At 46.5% G+C, this 13,208-nt stretch overlaps 1 protein-coding gene across 1 annotated transcript in view; it reads left to right on the top strand.

Moving 5' to 3' along the window:
* Nucleotides 1-6,089: 6,089 nt before the first annotated feature.
* Nucleotides 6,090-13,208, top strand: part of LOC310697804 (inositol polyphosphate 5-phosphatase OCRL-like) — a gene marked incomplete at both ends in the record, with an annotated part of 34,303 nt that continues 27,184 nt past the window's right edge. Inside the window, one exon of the mRNA XM_083484435.1 lies at nucleotides 6,090-6,420. Coding sequence (XP_083340561.1) covers nucleotides 6,090-6,420 — 331 coding nt within the window. The remainder of the gene's footprint in view (nucleotides 6,421-13,208) is intronic.

Here is a 13,208-nt window from a genome sequence, read left to right as displayed (position 1 = left end):
AGGGGTGGATGGTGCTCATTGGGACTGGGAGGGTGGAAGGCAAGGAGGCCAACAGTAGGTGGCGCCAGAGCCAAGGAGTGGCAGAGCAAATGCGTTCTGTATCTGAAATGGAGTGGGAAAGGGCTGGCGGCCACCACAGCCATCCCCTGTCTGCCCTCACAGAGCGGCCAGAATCCACTGGGCAAATGCTCATCTTGCCAGAGTCTGGGTCTTTTGCTGTTGCTCTCTCAGAAACCGTGCCCAGGTGGGATGTTTTGTTTTTCGTAGCTGCTTCATCCCTGAGGAAGTTGGAGGTGATGCAACTCCTGCATCTCTGACGTGGGAAGGTTTGGGGGTAAAACAAATTCCACCCTTCTCCCTTGGCTCTGTGGAAAGAAGGCATCTTTACATTTTGAGCGCATTTCACAGGCCAGGAGCCAAGCACCCCTTCCTGAGGGGGAGAAGAGGCCCAGAAAAGATGAGCCCTTCCCAGCCCAAAGGCGTTCCCCTGAGATTCAGCTTCCGGGCTATGGCTAACCAGGTTAGGAGCAGGAATATTGGGAGCGGGAAGGAACTGGTGTCATCTGCCAGAGCAGCTGGCTAATTGAAGGGAATGAGGTGATAACAAGGCTTTCAAATCTGAACTCTTGTTTGTGGCTGATTAGGATAGAGGGAGGTGGAGAACAAGGGCAATCGGAAGCAGACTCTGGGTAGTTGGTTCCTTTTCTTTGTTTGGGTTCCTACGTCACACCAGCAGTTTAAATGGCAACTCAAGCTCCCCCTGCTGCTCCCGTCGGGGTCGTGTCAAGGCCTTAGCCCCCCAGCCGGGCTTCAGACTAGGTCAACACCCCCGGATTCCTTTAACGGAATACCTTTAAGCATGGAGGGGCAGGTGGTGGCCACACCTCCCCTCCTCCACATAGGGTCAAACAATGCCTAACCGCAACCCGAACAAAGTTGTGACGATTGCTACGAGGTAGGCGAAAACCAAGTGTCCAGTGCCAATTTGCCAAGTGGAAAAATTCCTACCAGGCCCGTCAGACAACCAAGGCGACCAACCAAAGTCCATAGCAAGGCCATTGCCTAACCTGCAAAATAGGGAGGGAGGGCGGGTGATTGAGGAAGCGAGCCAAAGAGGAAGTTCTCTGGGGGTTGGCTGGCCGGGCTCTGACATGGCCGGGATCCCATAGGCAACGGGGGACAGAGTCCCCCGCCCCTGGTGGGGAGTGGGTGACCATGTGGTCCACCGCAACTCCTCCCCACTGGGAAGTGGAGCGGATTTCCCAAGACATATCCTGTATTTGCATGTTACCCCAACACATTCCTCCTATGTTAAACATGTATAACCCTCCCCTTTTCTGATGGAGTGGTGATGTTTAGCGAACTGTCTGCTGGGATAAGATAGGAACTTTTAAAAGTCCTTGTCACCCCGTTCTTGGGGTTCAATTCCTCTCTGAACCTGTTGCGCGATAAACTTTGGTCTCCGCTATTTGCTCCGGTTGGTGGCTGGACTCCTTCTTTGTTCTGCAGGGACCCACGGGCTCAGAGCAGCCTCCCACCTGGATTTTTCCGTAACAACAGAAACTCGACTAACCCTCTTGAGAGAAGAAAGGTGGCTTTTGCTCCCACTGCAATGTTGTAATCTAAATAAGCACATCTTCCTACAAGTGAATAGTAGCCACCTACCTGGGGGGAAATAAAGTGGTATGCTGAGAGACATGGTTACGGTGGAGAGCAAATCTGTGTTCGACAATCCGAACATCCACAGAGAAACCAGATGGCAGCTTTTTTTTTACTGTGTCCACAGAACTCTATGAAAGCCTGTTGGGATATAAACACAGGAGCAGTCAATGACAACATTCCTAGAGTGTACATGTTAGAACATGGGGAGGGATGTCTGTCCAGCAAGCAGGTAAACTTCCTGGGGACGGACTTCCTCCGCATGTGACCAGAGGTGGGTGTGGCCTCACCTGTGCAGGTAAATGATAAAAGCACAGGGCAGGCAGCCATCTCTCTCTCTTGCCTCTTGCCTCTCTCATCTTCATCTTTCGAAGAAGCAGGATGCCCTCTTGGCTCTCAGCCAAGAGAGGACGATAGGACTATCTTCCTATAAGATAGATTCTAAATGTATGTTACCTTTTTAAGCCTGTCTGCCTTCTGGGATCATATTGTGAACAGAACTTGAGTAAACTCTTTTATACTTTTATAAAGACTGTGTCGTGTCTTGTATTTTAAGAGGGATCAAAAGGGGGAAATTGCCAGAGTAATTATTATAGAGGTTCTAGCGAACCTGTGCAGACGTTACCGTTGCGAACTTAAAAGGGGGAATGTTATAAACTCTGCTGATATTTTGGGAACTTGTTAGCACAAGTTGGACTAGGATATAATCTCACAATATATCCTCTCCTGCACCCCAGAACATTCCCACAAAGCCAACCAATGCTTTTGCAGTTGCTTTCCATGGACATTTTGCAACCAAGCACAGAATTCCTTGAACCTTGGAAACACTTCTGATTTCTGCTTGAGCATGAACACATGAATGTACCTGGAAAAAGCATCAATCAATACCATGAAGTACTTTGCTCCACCTAGAGAGGTTGCAAGTGGACCAACAAGGTCTGTGGGGACAATCTGGTAGGCTTTAGATGCCCACCTGCCAGAAACTTTGCCCTATTGAACTGTGTGTCATCGTGATGGCCTTGGCCGGTTGTGAGTTGTGAAGGCCGCTTCCTGCAAGGCCCTTTCCACCTGGCCTGGGGGGCAGGGCCCAGACACCAGCTCTACGAAAGAGGCTCCTGGTGAGACCAGAGGGACATCGCTCGGCCTGACAAGAAACCCAAACTATTGGATTCTTTTGCCCCATCTTTTTGTGCCTGCTAAACAGCCGTGTCATGCTTATGATAATATTTTATTCTCTTGGGAATTCTGCTGTTTTAAATGTGCATTTTATATTTGACTTTACTTAGCAATGTTGGTTTTTTTGGGGGGAACGCTTAAGTTTTTTGTTTTGTTTTTGTTAACTTTGTGTTAAATATGTATTCTGTAGCTGACTTCCTTTGTAATGTTTTATTTTGAAATCTTTAATATTTCAGTTTTTGGTTAACTATGTTGCTTTAACTGTATACTCTATATTTGACATTCTTCAGATTGTTTTATTTATGTTTTAATATGCTGTAAACTGCTTTGAATTTTTTCTTGAAAATGTAAAGTGGTATAGAAAGGAACTTAATAATAATAATAATAATAATAATAATAATAATAATAATAATAATAATAATGTTCATTGAAATGTTGTGTCCAAAGACTGCAGCCGATGGAGAGATCACCCCTCCCTCAATTTTCTATCATATTATTTAGATTTGCTAAATAATTCTTAATGCTATTCTTATTGTATTGATTATTATAATTGATTTCTGTAGTTCTGACGGTTTAGCTGCCTTGAGCATGAAAATAGAAAGGCAGGATACAAACCTAATCTAATAAAGAGCCCTCCTCCTCCTGAGCCTGGGGCAGGACCGTAGCCTGAGAGAGAGAGGGTTGCACAGTTCCCCGATTATTTTGGAGGAATTCCACACCACACATTTAAAGCTCTTACACCACTTGAAAGAGTCCAGGCTTTCCCTCAAGAATCCTGGGAACTGTAGTTTGCCAAGGGTGCTGAGAGATGTTAGATCTGTAGCAAACAGAGGTTCCCAGGATGTGTTGGGTGAATCTGTGACTCTTAGTGCAATGCTTCTTGAAATGTGTGGTTGTGACCATTGTCCTCATAACAGCACTGGGGTTCGGATTGCAGTGTGTGTGTGTGTGTGTGTGTGTGTGTGTGTGTTGCAGAATGGTTTAATTAGCTCATTCTCCTCCTAGCACATTGTCTTCATTCAACTCTGGCTGTTGAATGAATGCTTTCTTATAATCATTCTTATGTTTAAGTGGGCTTTGGCCTCCTTCCAGACAGAGGAAGCAGAGGAAAGCTCAAATGATGACAGAAGGCAGGGGCATCCAACAACCCAGAGTTTTGGTTTGGATGTGACACTTTTAGACTTCCCCAAGCCATCCCGAAGCCCCAATTTCACTCGGCCCCATTTCACTCTGGTCCATCTGAGTATCTCCTTTCCACCTATGCCTCCCCTCCCCCCCAAATAGTCACAATTAAGAAATCAGAAAACAACCCCCACCTCTCTTTCGACAGAACTAGATGGAATGATCAGGCATAGCAACTCCTGCAGAGAGGATAAAACCAAAATGTTTCCAAGGGACACATTTCTCAAACAAGATATCTGCCCATAGCTCAGTCAGTAGAGTGTGAGACTCTTCATCTCAGGGTCGTGGGTTCAAGCCCCACGTTGGGCAAAATATTCCTGCATTGCAGGGGGTGGACTAGATGACTCTTGTGGTCCCTTCCAACTCTACAATTCCATGATATCCTGTGAGGAGTAGTCTGAAGTGAAGGCACAAGACAGGTGTTGATCATCATGTGAGCTGCGCACAGGTGGGCTGAAGCGAGCTGCTGACCAGTCCCGTGGAGCCTCCTTTTATTGAGACAAATATGCAAGCTAGGCAGATACATTTTGGGCTGTGACCTTTACACACCTTTGGTCCCGAGATCGTGGGGTGGTACAAAGTTATTTTGGCACCTGTTTCCACCGCGTCATTTTCCCCTTGCACAGTGTATGACGAAGGAGACAAAATGTCTCAGGGACAAAGGTTACAGACAGGACACCGCAGACTGCTGAGACCGCAAAAGGTCAGACAGAGGGAAGGATGTTCCAGACAGCCATGACTTTGTCTGTGAGGGGGAGTATGCTACGCACCCCAGGGTCACGTGTGCAGGCAGACTGTGGCTGCCTGCTGGTGGGGAGTGTGCTCCCTCCCGACCCCACTGCCCACTCCACGATTATCCCTACAGTAGTCAACTGAGTTTTACTCAGAAGAGATGCGTCAAAATCAACACAGCCACGTAATTTGTGCCCATCAATTTAAATATGTCTGCTGTGGAAAGGACTGATGTTGACTACAACCCTGATGTGTTATGATTATTTTATAGAGCGTTTCCCTCAATAGCAAAAAATGGAGGCAGAGACAATTTACTGAATTTCAAAACCACCGAAGCTTTATTGAATGAACGAATCAATTTATTACAGCCACAAACCAGAATATGGACTTCTACAGAGATAGAGAACATGTAGAAGAAGAAGAAGAGTTTGGATTTGATATCCCGCTTTATCACTACCCTAAGGAGTCTCAAAGCGGCTAACATTCTCCTCCCCCTCCCCAACAAACATTCTGTGGGGTGAGTGGGGCTGAGAGACTTCAGAGAAGTGTGACTGGCCCAAGGTCACCCAGCAGCTGCATGTGGAGGAGCGGAGCACGAACCCGGTTCCCCAGATTACGAGACTACCGCTCTTAACCACTACCAAACACTGGCTCTCATATATATGTAGGTTAAAATCAAAATCTATAAGCTAGAACACAGTAAAGAATACAGATGTGAAACTATTAAAATGTGTAGTTTAAGACCTTAACCGCTAATTTAAAATATGCATGTCAATGCTTTATTATAATTAAGGCAGGTAAAATAATTATTACTCTTTTAATGTACTGTAGGTTTTTCCTGATTTTATGGTTTTATCTTTCTGTAAACGGCAGATGTTTTTGCCTGGATTGGGCCGTATTCTGCAATGTGCAGCTTTCTAATGGACTGTCCACGCAAACATCATTCTGCTTTCTCAGTTGCTCTGCAATGCTTCGCCAGGGTTACCACATCATGGCCCCCTGGGGGTGCGCTCCTGTGTTGTAGCTCAGGAAAAGCAGGGCAAAATTCCTCTAGTATGGCTCACAGTGAGGGCTGCTGAGAGTTGGGAGAGATCTCGGAGGCCAAAGAGTTTGCTTTTCTGCTCAGTACAGGGGATCTTGCCAGCTCTTCACCCCTGACTGGCCGAAGATGCCCATCTCTCATCCATGCAGCTCCACAGCGTGCCTGGATGATGACTCAGATGGAGCTGGACACACCATTCCTGAAGGATGCAATAATATTGCAATTGTGGTGGACCAACTACATGCCAACAGGATGTCGGACTGAATGGGCCTTGGCCTGACCCAGCAAGGCTCTTCAAATGCGCTTATGTTCCCCTGACTTTGGGGACGCCTTGCAGGAGTCTCACCCGTCTCATGGCTATTCTTCTACTGTGGACCAGTTCTACAAGCTCTCCCCCGAAAGCAGGTGCACCATCCAGAACATGCTGGCACTGTACCTGAAGAAGAAAGCGAACACAGACCAGGAGGAAGGGACGTCTAGGGGAAGCGAGGCCTTCATGCGGGAAGCCTTGACTCCTCACGTGCTCCCTGGGATCATCTTTGACCCCACCACCCAGTCTTCTGCTGGTGTCACTCTTCCCCCTGGCCCAGAACAGGAGGCTCCTTCCCAACACGCAGAATGGCTTGCACGTGATCGATGGGCCTGTGCTCACTGTGACATAGGCAGGGCCGGATTTATGTATAGGCTAAGTAGGCTGAAGCCTAGGGCCTCTAGATCTAGGGGGCCTCGCCAGCCTGCCCGCTCCCCAGCGCCGCAGACAGTCTTCCCTCTCCCCAAATTGCAAACCCAAGACTTCATGCAGGGCATTTCTCCCCCATTTCAAGGACATTTTGCTTCAAAAGGAAAGGTGGACTTGCCCCCCGGGCCCGGGATCGCCCCGTGAGAGAGCCTGTTGATGAAGTATTGAAGAGCTTGACAGCTGTCAAGTCAGCTGTCAAGACGGAAAAAGAGAACCCTGTTTTTATTGCTTCTGCCGGTTACATTGGTTACAATTTGTTGACAATAAGGAAGGGCTGTTACAAAATAACTGGATTTCTGGACTCGAGCTGAAAAGAATATTAAGGAACTAAAATCCCCCTAGAGGGACTTAGTGACATTACAGAAATGGCTGGAGGAGAGAAAATCCAGGTTGAATTGGACAGAGCATTTGTTCTCTTGGGAAAGCTACAAGGTCAATTTGATGTTATGGCTACAAATGTTTCAACTCTGGACTTAACAGTAAATAACATTCTTGGATCGGATAAGGATTGGAAACAAGGAGCTTATTTAACTGGACAAATAGAGAAATCCGAGAGTTTTGAGAATATGGAGAAGGAGACATATGTCGCCCCTGAAGAAAAGGAAGGAGGAGCTGGTGTGCAGATGTTAAAAGAGAGTTCTACTTAGAGGCCTGGCATGATGGCAATAAAGGAAAATAAAAATCTGATGTGGAAAGCCCGGCCTGAATTGGAGATTGAGAAATGGAGAGATCTTCTTATGTGGAGATCAGAAGACCTAGGGATTACAAATGTGATTAAGGTGGAGGTTAGAGCTTTGGGGATTTTTGAACTGGAAAGGAGCAAGAAACAAGAAATGGAACACCCCATAGGCTCTACTCTCAAGTATGGAGGCCTAGGTGGAAAAAATATGGACCCTGTTGGGCCGGAACGTCTCCAAGATTTGGTGTTTAATATCAAGGTCTATCAAAAAGACCGGCAGAGAGGAACTGAGAGACCATTAAGAGCCTCGGATGTGAGATCTCCAGGCTGATAGTAGATTAAGACTGATGGACATTGTTGGGGGCTGAAACCAGGAAAGGGGGGTGGAGTTTGGGAATCCAAAGGGTTCATAATTACAATTTATTTCGTTTTTTACTTTGTTTGTTATTGTTATGTAAATTGGGAAATTCGTGGAAGGGAATCTTGGTCGACCTTAGAAAAAATGTTTTAAGAATAAGAACTGATGTATAAGTTCGATGTTTAAGTTTGGACAAGGTAAAACTGGATTCTCTTTTTTTTTAATGAACTAAACTAAATGAAAATAAGGTTATCAAAAACAAATTGAAGGAAGGGCTGAGAAACACTGCAAAATTAATGAATGTTAGAATGATGACGGTTTAGAAGCTAAGTGGTTTATAGCAATAATGTTTAAGTTAAAATAATAATAATAATAATAATAATAATAATAATAATAATAATAATAATAAATTTTATTTATATCCCGCCCTCCCCAGCCGAAGCCGGGCTCAGGGCGGCTAACAATGATCAAAATAGTTTAACATTCTAAAACATTCATTATAAAATTAATCAAATCAAATTAAAATCAAATTAATGGCAACCATCAAGCAAAATTTTGTGCAGATTGCCAGAGGAGGGGGTCAGGCTGCGCCCTGACAGAAGGCCTGGTGGAACATCTCTGTCTTGCAGGCCCTGCGGAAGGATGTCAGGTCCTGCAGGGCCCTAGTCTCTTGTGACAGAGCGTTCCACCAGATTGGAGCTGCGGCCGAGAAGGCCCTGGCTCTAGTTGAGGCCAGCCTAACCTCTCTGAGGCCTGGGATCTTTAGGGTGTTTTTATTTGCAGACCGTAAATTTCTCTGTGGGACATACCAGGAGAGGCGGTCCCGTAGGTACGAGGGTCCTAGGCCGTATAGGGCTTTAAAGGTTAAAACCAGCACCTTAAACCTGATCCTGTACTCCACCGGGAGCCAGTGCAGCTGGTACAGCACCGGATGGATATGATCTCGCAGCGAAGACCCCGTAAGGAGTCTCGCCGCGGCATTCTGCACCCGCTGGAGTTTCTGGGTCAGTCTCAAGGGCAGCCCCACGTAGAGCGAGTTACAATAATCCAGTCTGGAGGTGACCGTCGCATGGATCACAGCGGCTAGGTCAGGGCGAGAGAGATAAGGAGCCAACTGCTTAGCTTGGCGGAGATGAAAAAATGCCGCCTTTGTTATAGCTGTAATCTGCGCCTCCATAGAGAGGGAGGTATCGAAGATTACACCCAAACTCTTCACGGACGATGCTGGCACTAATTGCACCCCCGCAAGAGACGGGAGTTGCCCCCTCAATCCCATATCGCTCCGTCCCAGCCAGAGGACCTCTGTCTTCGAAGGGTTTAACTTCAACCGGCTCCCACGTAACCATCCAGCCACAGCTTCCAGACATCTGGTCAGTGTATCTGGGGCCGAGTCAGGATGGCCATCCATCAACAGATAGAGTTGGGTGTCATCAGCATACTGATGGCAACCCAGCCCAAAACTCCGGACAAGCTGGGCGAGGGGGCGCATAAAGATGTTAAAAAGCATCGGGGAGAGAATCGCACCCTGAGGCACTCCACACACCAAGGAGTGGCGCGATGACAATTCCCCCCCAAGCGCCACCCTCTGTCCCCGACCGGAGAGAAACGAGCGCAGCCATTGAAGGACTGTGCCCTGGATCCCCACGTCGGCAAGGCGGCGGTCCAGGAGTTCGTGATCGACCATGTCGAAGGCTGCTGACAGGTCTAGAAGAATCAGCAGCCCCGACCCGCCTCGATCCAGCTGCCTGCGGAGATCATCTGTTAGGGCGACCAGAGCCGTCTCGGTCCCATGACCAGCGCGGAAGCCGGACTGGAATGGATCCAGAGCCGATGTTTCATCCAGAAACCTACCAAGCTGTTCAGCAACCACTCTCTCAATCACCTTACCCAGGAATGGAAGATTCGAAACCGGGCGGTAATTGGATAGATCTAAAGGATCTAATGATGTTTTCTTTAAGAGCGGACGCACCACTGCCTCCTTCAGTTCCCCTGGGAATATTCCAGTGCCAAGGGACAAATTGATGATATCACCCAGGGGGGCCCGCACCTCGTCTGGACACGCTCTAATCAGCCAGGACGGGCACGGGTCAAGAGGACACGTGGTGGGCTTTCCAGCTTGGAGGAGTCTGTCCACATCGGCTGGGGATATCCGGTCAAAGTGGTCCAATACTGGACCCGAGGACAGTCGAGGGGCCTCCAGTTCCTTCATTGTATCCAAATTGGCAGGGAGGTCATGGCGGAGCAACAGGACCTTCTCCGCAAAAGAGCTCGCAAATGCCTCGCAGCTGTGTGTCGAATTGTTATTTAAATTTGGCTGTCCTTCGAGGGACGTTAAAGACCTAATTATACTAAATAATTGTGCCGGGCGAGAGCTAGCGGAGGCAATGGAGGCTGAGAAGTAGGACTTCTTAGCGGCCTTCACTGCCATCTCGTAGGTTTTCATAAAAACCCTATAAGATGTTCTTGAAGCTCCGTCACGGGCACCCCGCCATACTCGCTCTAGCCGTCTGAGGTCCCGCTTCATTTTCCGAAGCTCCTCGGTAAACCAGGGAGCCCGGTTTCTGCGGGGTCGCAGAGGGCGCCTAGGTGCGATCTCATCGATGGCTGCCAGGAGCTGGGTATTCCAGCCCTCAACAAGCTCAGTCAATGAGTCGCCAGGCGGAGCAAGGTCCCGCAAGGCCTGACGGAATCTATCAGGGTCCATCAGCCTCCGCGGGCGAGCCCAAATTGGCTCGCCACCTAAGCAGGGTGGGGGTGGAAAATCAATCCTGGCTTTCAGTGCGTAGTGATCAGACCATGGCACTTTCATCGAGGGAGACATGATCACATCTATACCGGCGCCAAAGATCAAATCCAGCGTGTGGCCTGCTTGATGTGTGGGGCCCGAAACAAACTGGGAGAGCCCTAGTGTCGCCATGGAAGACACCAGGTCCAGAGCCTGTGAGGAGGGAGTGGCATCAGCATGGATGTTGAAGTCCCCCAGTACCAATAGGTTGGGGAACTCCAAGGCCCAGCCGGCCACCGCCTCCAACAGGCCTGACAGGGTGGCTGCTGGTGCGCTAGGTGGCCGGTACACCAGCCAGACAGCCAAGCTCACCTCGGAGCCCCACACTAGGCCAACACATTCAATGCCGGGGATCGATGGCGATGGTAGAGCCCTGAAAGAACAGTCTTCTCGGATTAATAATGCCACCCCTCCCCCCCGGCCCACAGTCCGCGACTGGTGGAGGACGGAGAAACCCGGGGGCGCCATCTCTCGTAAGGTAACAGTTTCCCCTTCGTGCACCCAGGTCTCCGTCACACAAGCCAGGTCAACCTCCTGCGAGGTGAAGAAGTCTCGCAGGGTGGCGGTTTTTTTGCCTATAGACCTGGCATTGCACAACACCAGTGACGGAGGTGAGTAATCCTTGCTCACCCTACCTTCGTCCCTCGGGATGGGGCGCAGATTGGAAGGGGTACGAGCATATCCATATCTCGATCCCCTTCGCCTATGACATCTGCCCCCACTGCCATACCTCCCTCGCCCCACTACGAAAAGAAAAGAAAGGTTAAAAACTAAATGAAATTAAGGGAGAGGATTTGCTGAATAAATAATTTGAAATTAGAATACAGAAAGGGGAGGTAGGAGGAGGTCAGCGAAGTAAAGTATAAGAAAATAAGGGATTGAAATTATACTTGTTTTTTTGTCTGTGTTTTGTTTGTTTTCTTTATATAATTTCTGAAACTTCAAGAAATATCTATTAAAAAAAAAAAGGAAAGGTGGACTTCGAGAAGGCAAGCAAAATGCGAGGGAGATAGTGAAAGATACAGGAAATTGAATGCAGATTTCCAAAAAATAGCAAGGAGAGACAAGAGGGCCTTTTTAAACGAGCAATGCAAAGAAATAGAGGAAAACAACAGAATGGGAAGAACCAGAGATCTGTTCAAGAAAACTGGAGCTATGAAAGGAAAAAACCCAGAATAAAATTTAAGATTTTAACTGACGCAAAGGAAAGAGGGGGATTTGCCCTGCCGGACTTAAAACTGTACTATGAATCAGCAGCTTTCTGCTGGTTGAAAGACTGGCTACTTCTTGAGAACACAGATATCTTAGATTTGGAAGGGTTTAACAATGTTTTCGGATGGCATGCATATATATGGTATGACAAGGTGAAAGCTCATAAAGCTTTTAAAAACCACATTGTTAGGAAAGCATTATATAATGTTTGGATTAGATATAAAGATTTGTTGGAAAATAAAACCCCAAGGTGGTTGTCGCCAATGGAGGCTAAAGCCGTGAAAAAGCTTAACATGGAGGCCAAATGGCCAAAATATTGGGAAATTTTGGAACAAGAGGGTGATAAACTGAAATTACAGAGTTATGAGAAATTGAAGGTTAAAGTACGAGATTGGCTCCATTATTATCAAATAATGGAGGTGTTTAAACAGGACAGGAAAATTGGCTTCCAGGTGGAGAAATCAAAACTAGAAACAGAACTGTTAGAACCCAATACTAAGAATTTGTCAAGAATGTACAACTTGTTGCTGAAATGGAATACACAAGATGAAACAGTTAAATCAGCCATGATTAAGTGGGCACAGGACATTGGTCATAATATTATGTTTGCTGACTGGGAACAGTTGTGGACCACCGGTATAAAATTTAGGGCATGTAATGCCTTAAGAGAGAATATTATGAAAATGATTTACAGGTGGTACATGACCCCAGTCAAGCTAGCAAAAATCTACCATTTGCCTGATAATAAGTGTTGGAAATGTAAAGAAAATGAAGGTACTTTTTATCACCTTTGGTGGACGTGCCCGAAGATTAAGGCTTTCTGGGAAATGATATATAATGAAATGAAAAAGGTACTTAAATGTACTTTCCCCAAGAAACCAGAAGCCTTTCTCTTGGGCATTGTTGGCCAATTGGTGCCAAAGAAAGACAGGACTTTTTTTATGTATGCTACTACAGCAGCAAGAATTCTCATCGCAAAGTATTGGAAGACACAGGATCTACCCACTCTGGAAGAATGGCAGATGAAGGTGATAGACTATATGGGACTGGCTGAAATGACTGGCAGAATCCGAGCCCAGGGGAAAGAGACGGCGGAAGAAGATTGGAAGAAATTCAAAATTTATCTTAAGAAATATTGTAAAATTAATGAGTGCTAAAATGTTGAGGTTATAGAAAAAAGGGGACTACAGCTGTAAAAGATTAAGTAAAAGAAAAGAACAAGGGAAAATTAGATAAAATCAAGGGGGAGGATTTGCTGAAACAAATTTGGAAATTGGGATGCAGAAAGGGGAGGTACGGGGAAGTCAGTGAAGTAAGGTTTAAGAAAAAAGGATTTGAAATTATACATGTTTGTTTATATGTTAGTATGTTTGTATTGTGTATTGTTTGTGTTTATACAAATTGTGAAAAACCAATAATTTTTTTAAAAAAATAATAATAATGAAAGGAACATTTCATACAAAGAGTACCATAATAAAGGACAAAGGTGGAAAGAACCTAACAGAAGCAGAAGACGTCAAGAAGAGGTGGCAATAATACACAGAGGAATTATACGAGAAAGATATGGATGTCTCTTACACCCCAGGTAGTGTTGCTTAAATATATTGTTGTTGTTTAAAATATATTTTTTACTAGCCTGCTCAG

This window comes from Podarcis liolepis, assembly GCF_965112155.1.
Source record: "Podarcis liolepis genome assembly, chromosome: W".
In the NCBI taxonomy this organism is placed as follows: domain Eukaryota; kingdom Metazoa; phylum Chordata; class Lepidosauria; order Squamata; family Lacertidae; genus Podarcis; species Podarcis liolepis.
The sequence above is the reverse complement of the archived record's forward strand: the minus strand, read 5'-3'. Positions and strand labels throughout refer to the sequence as shown.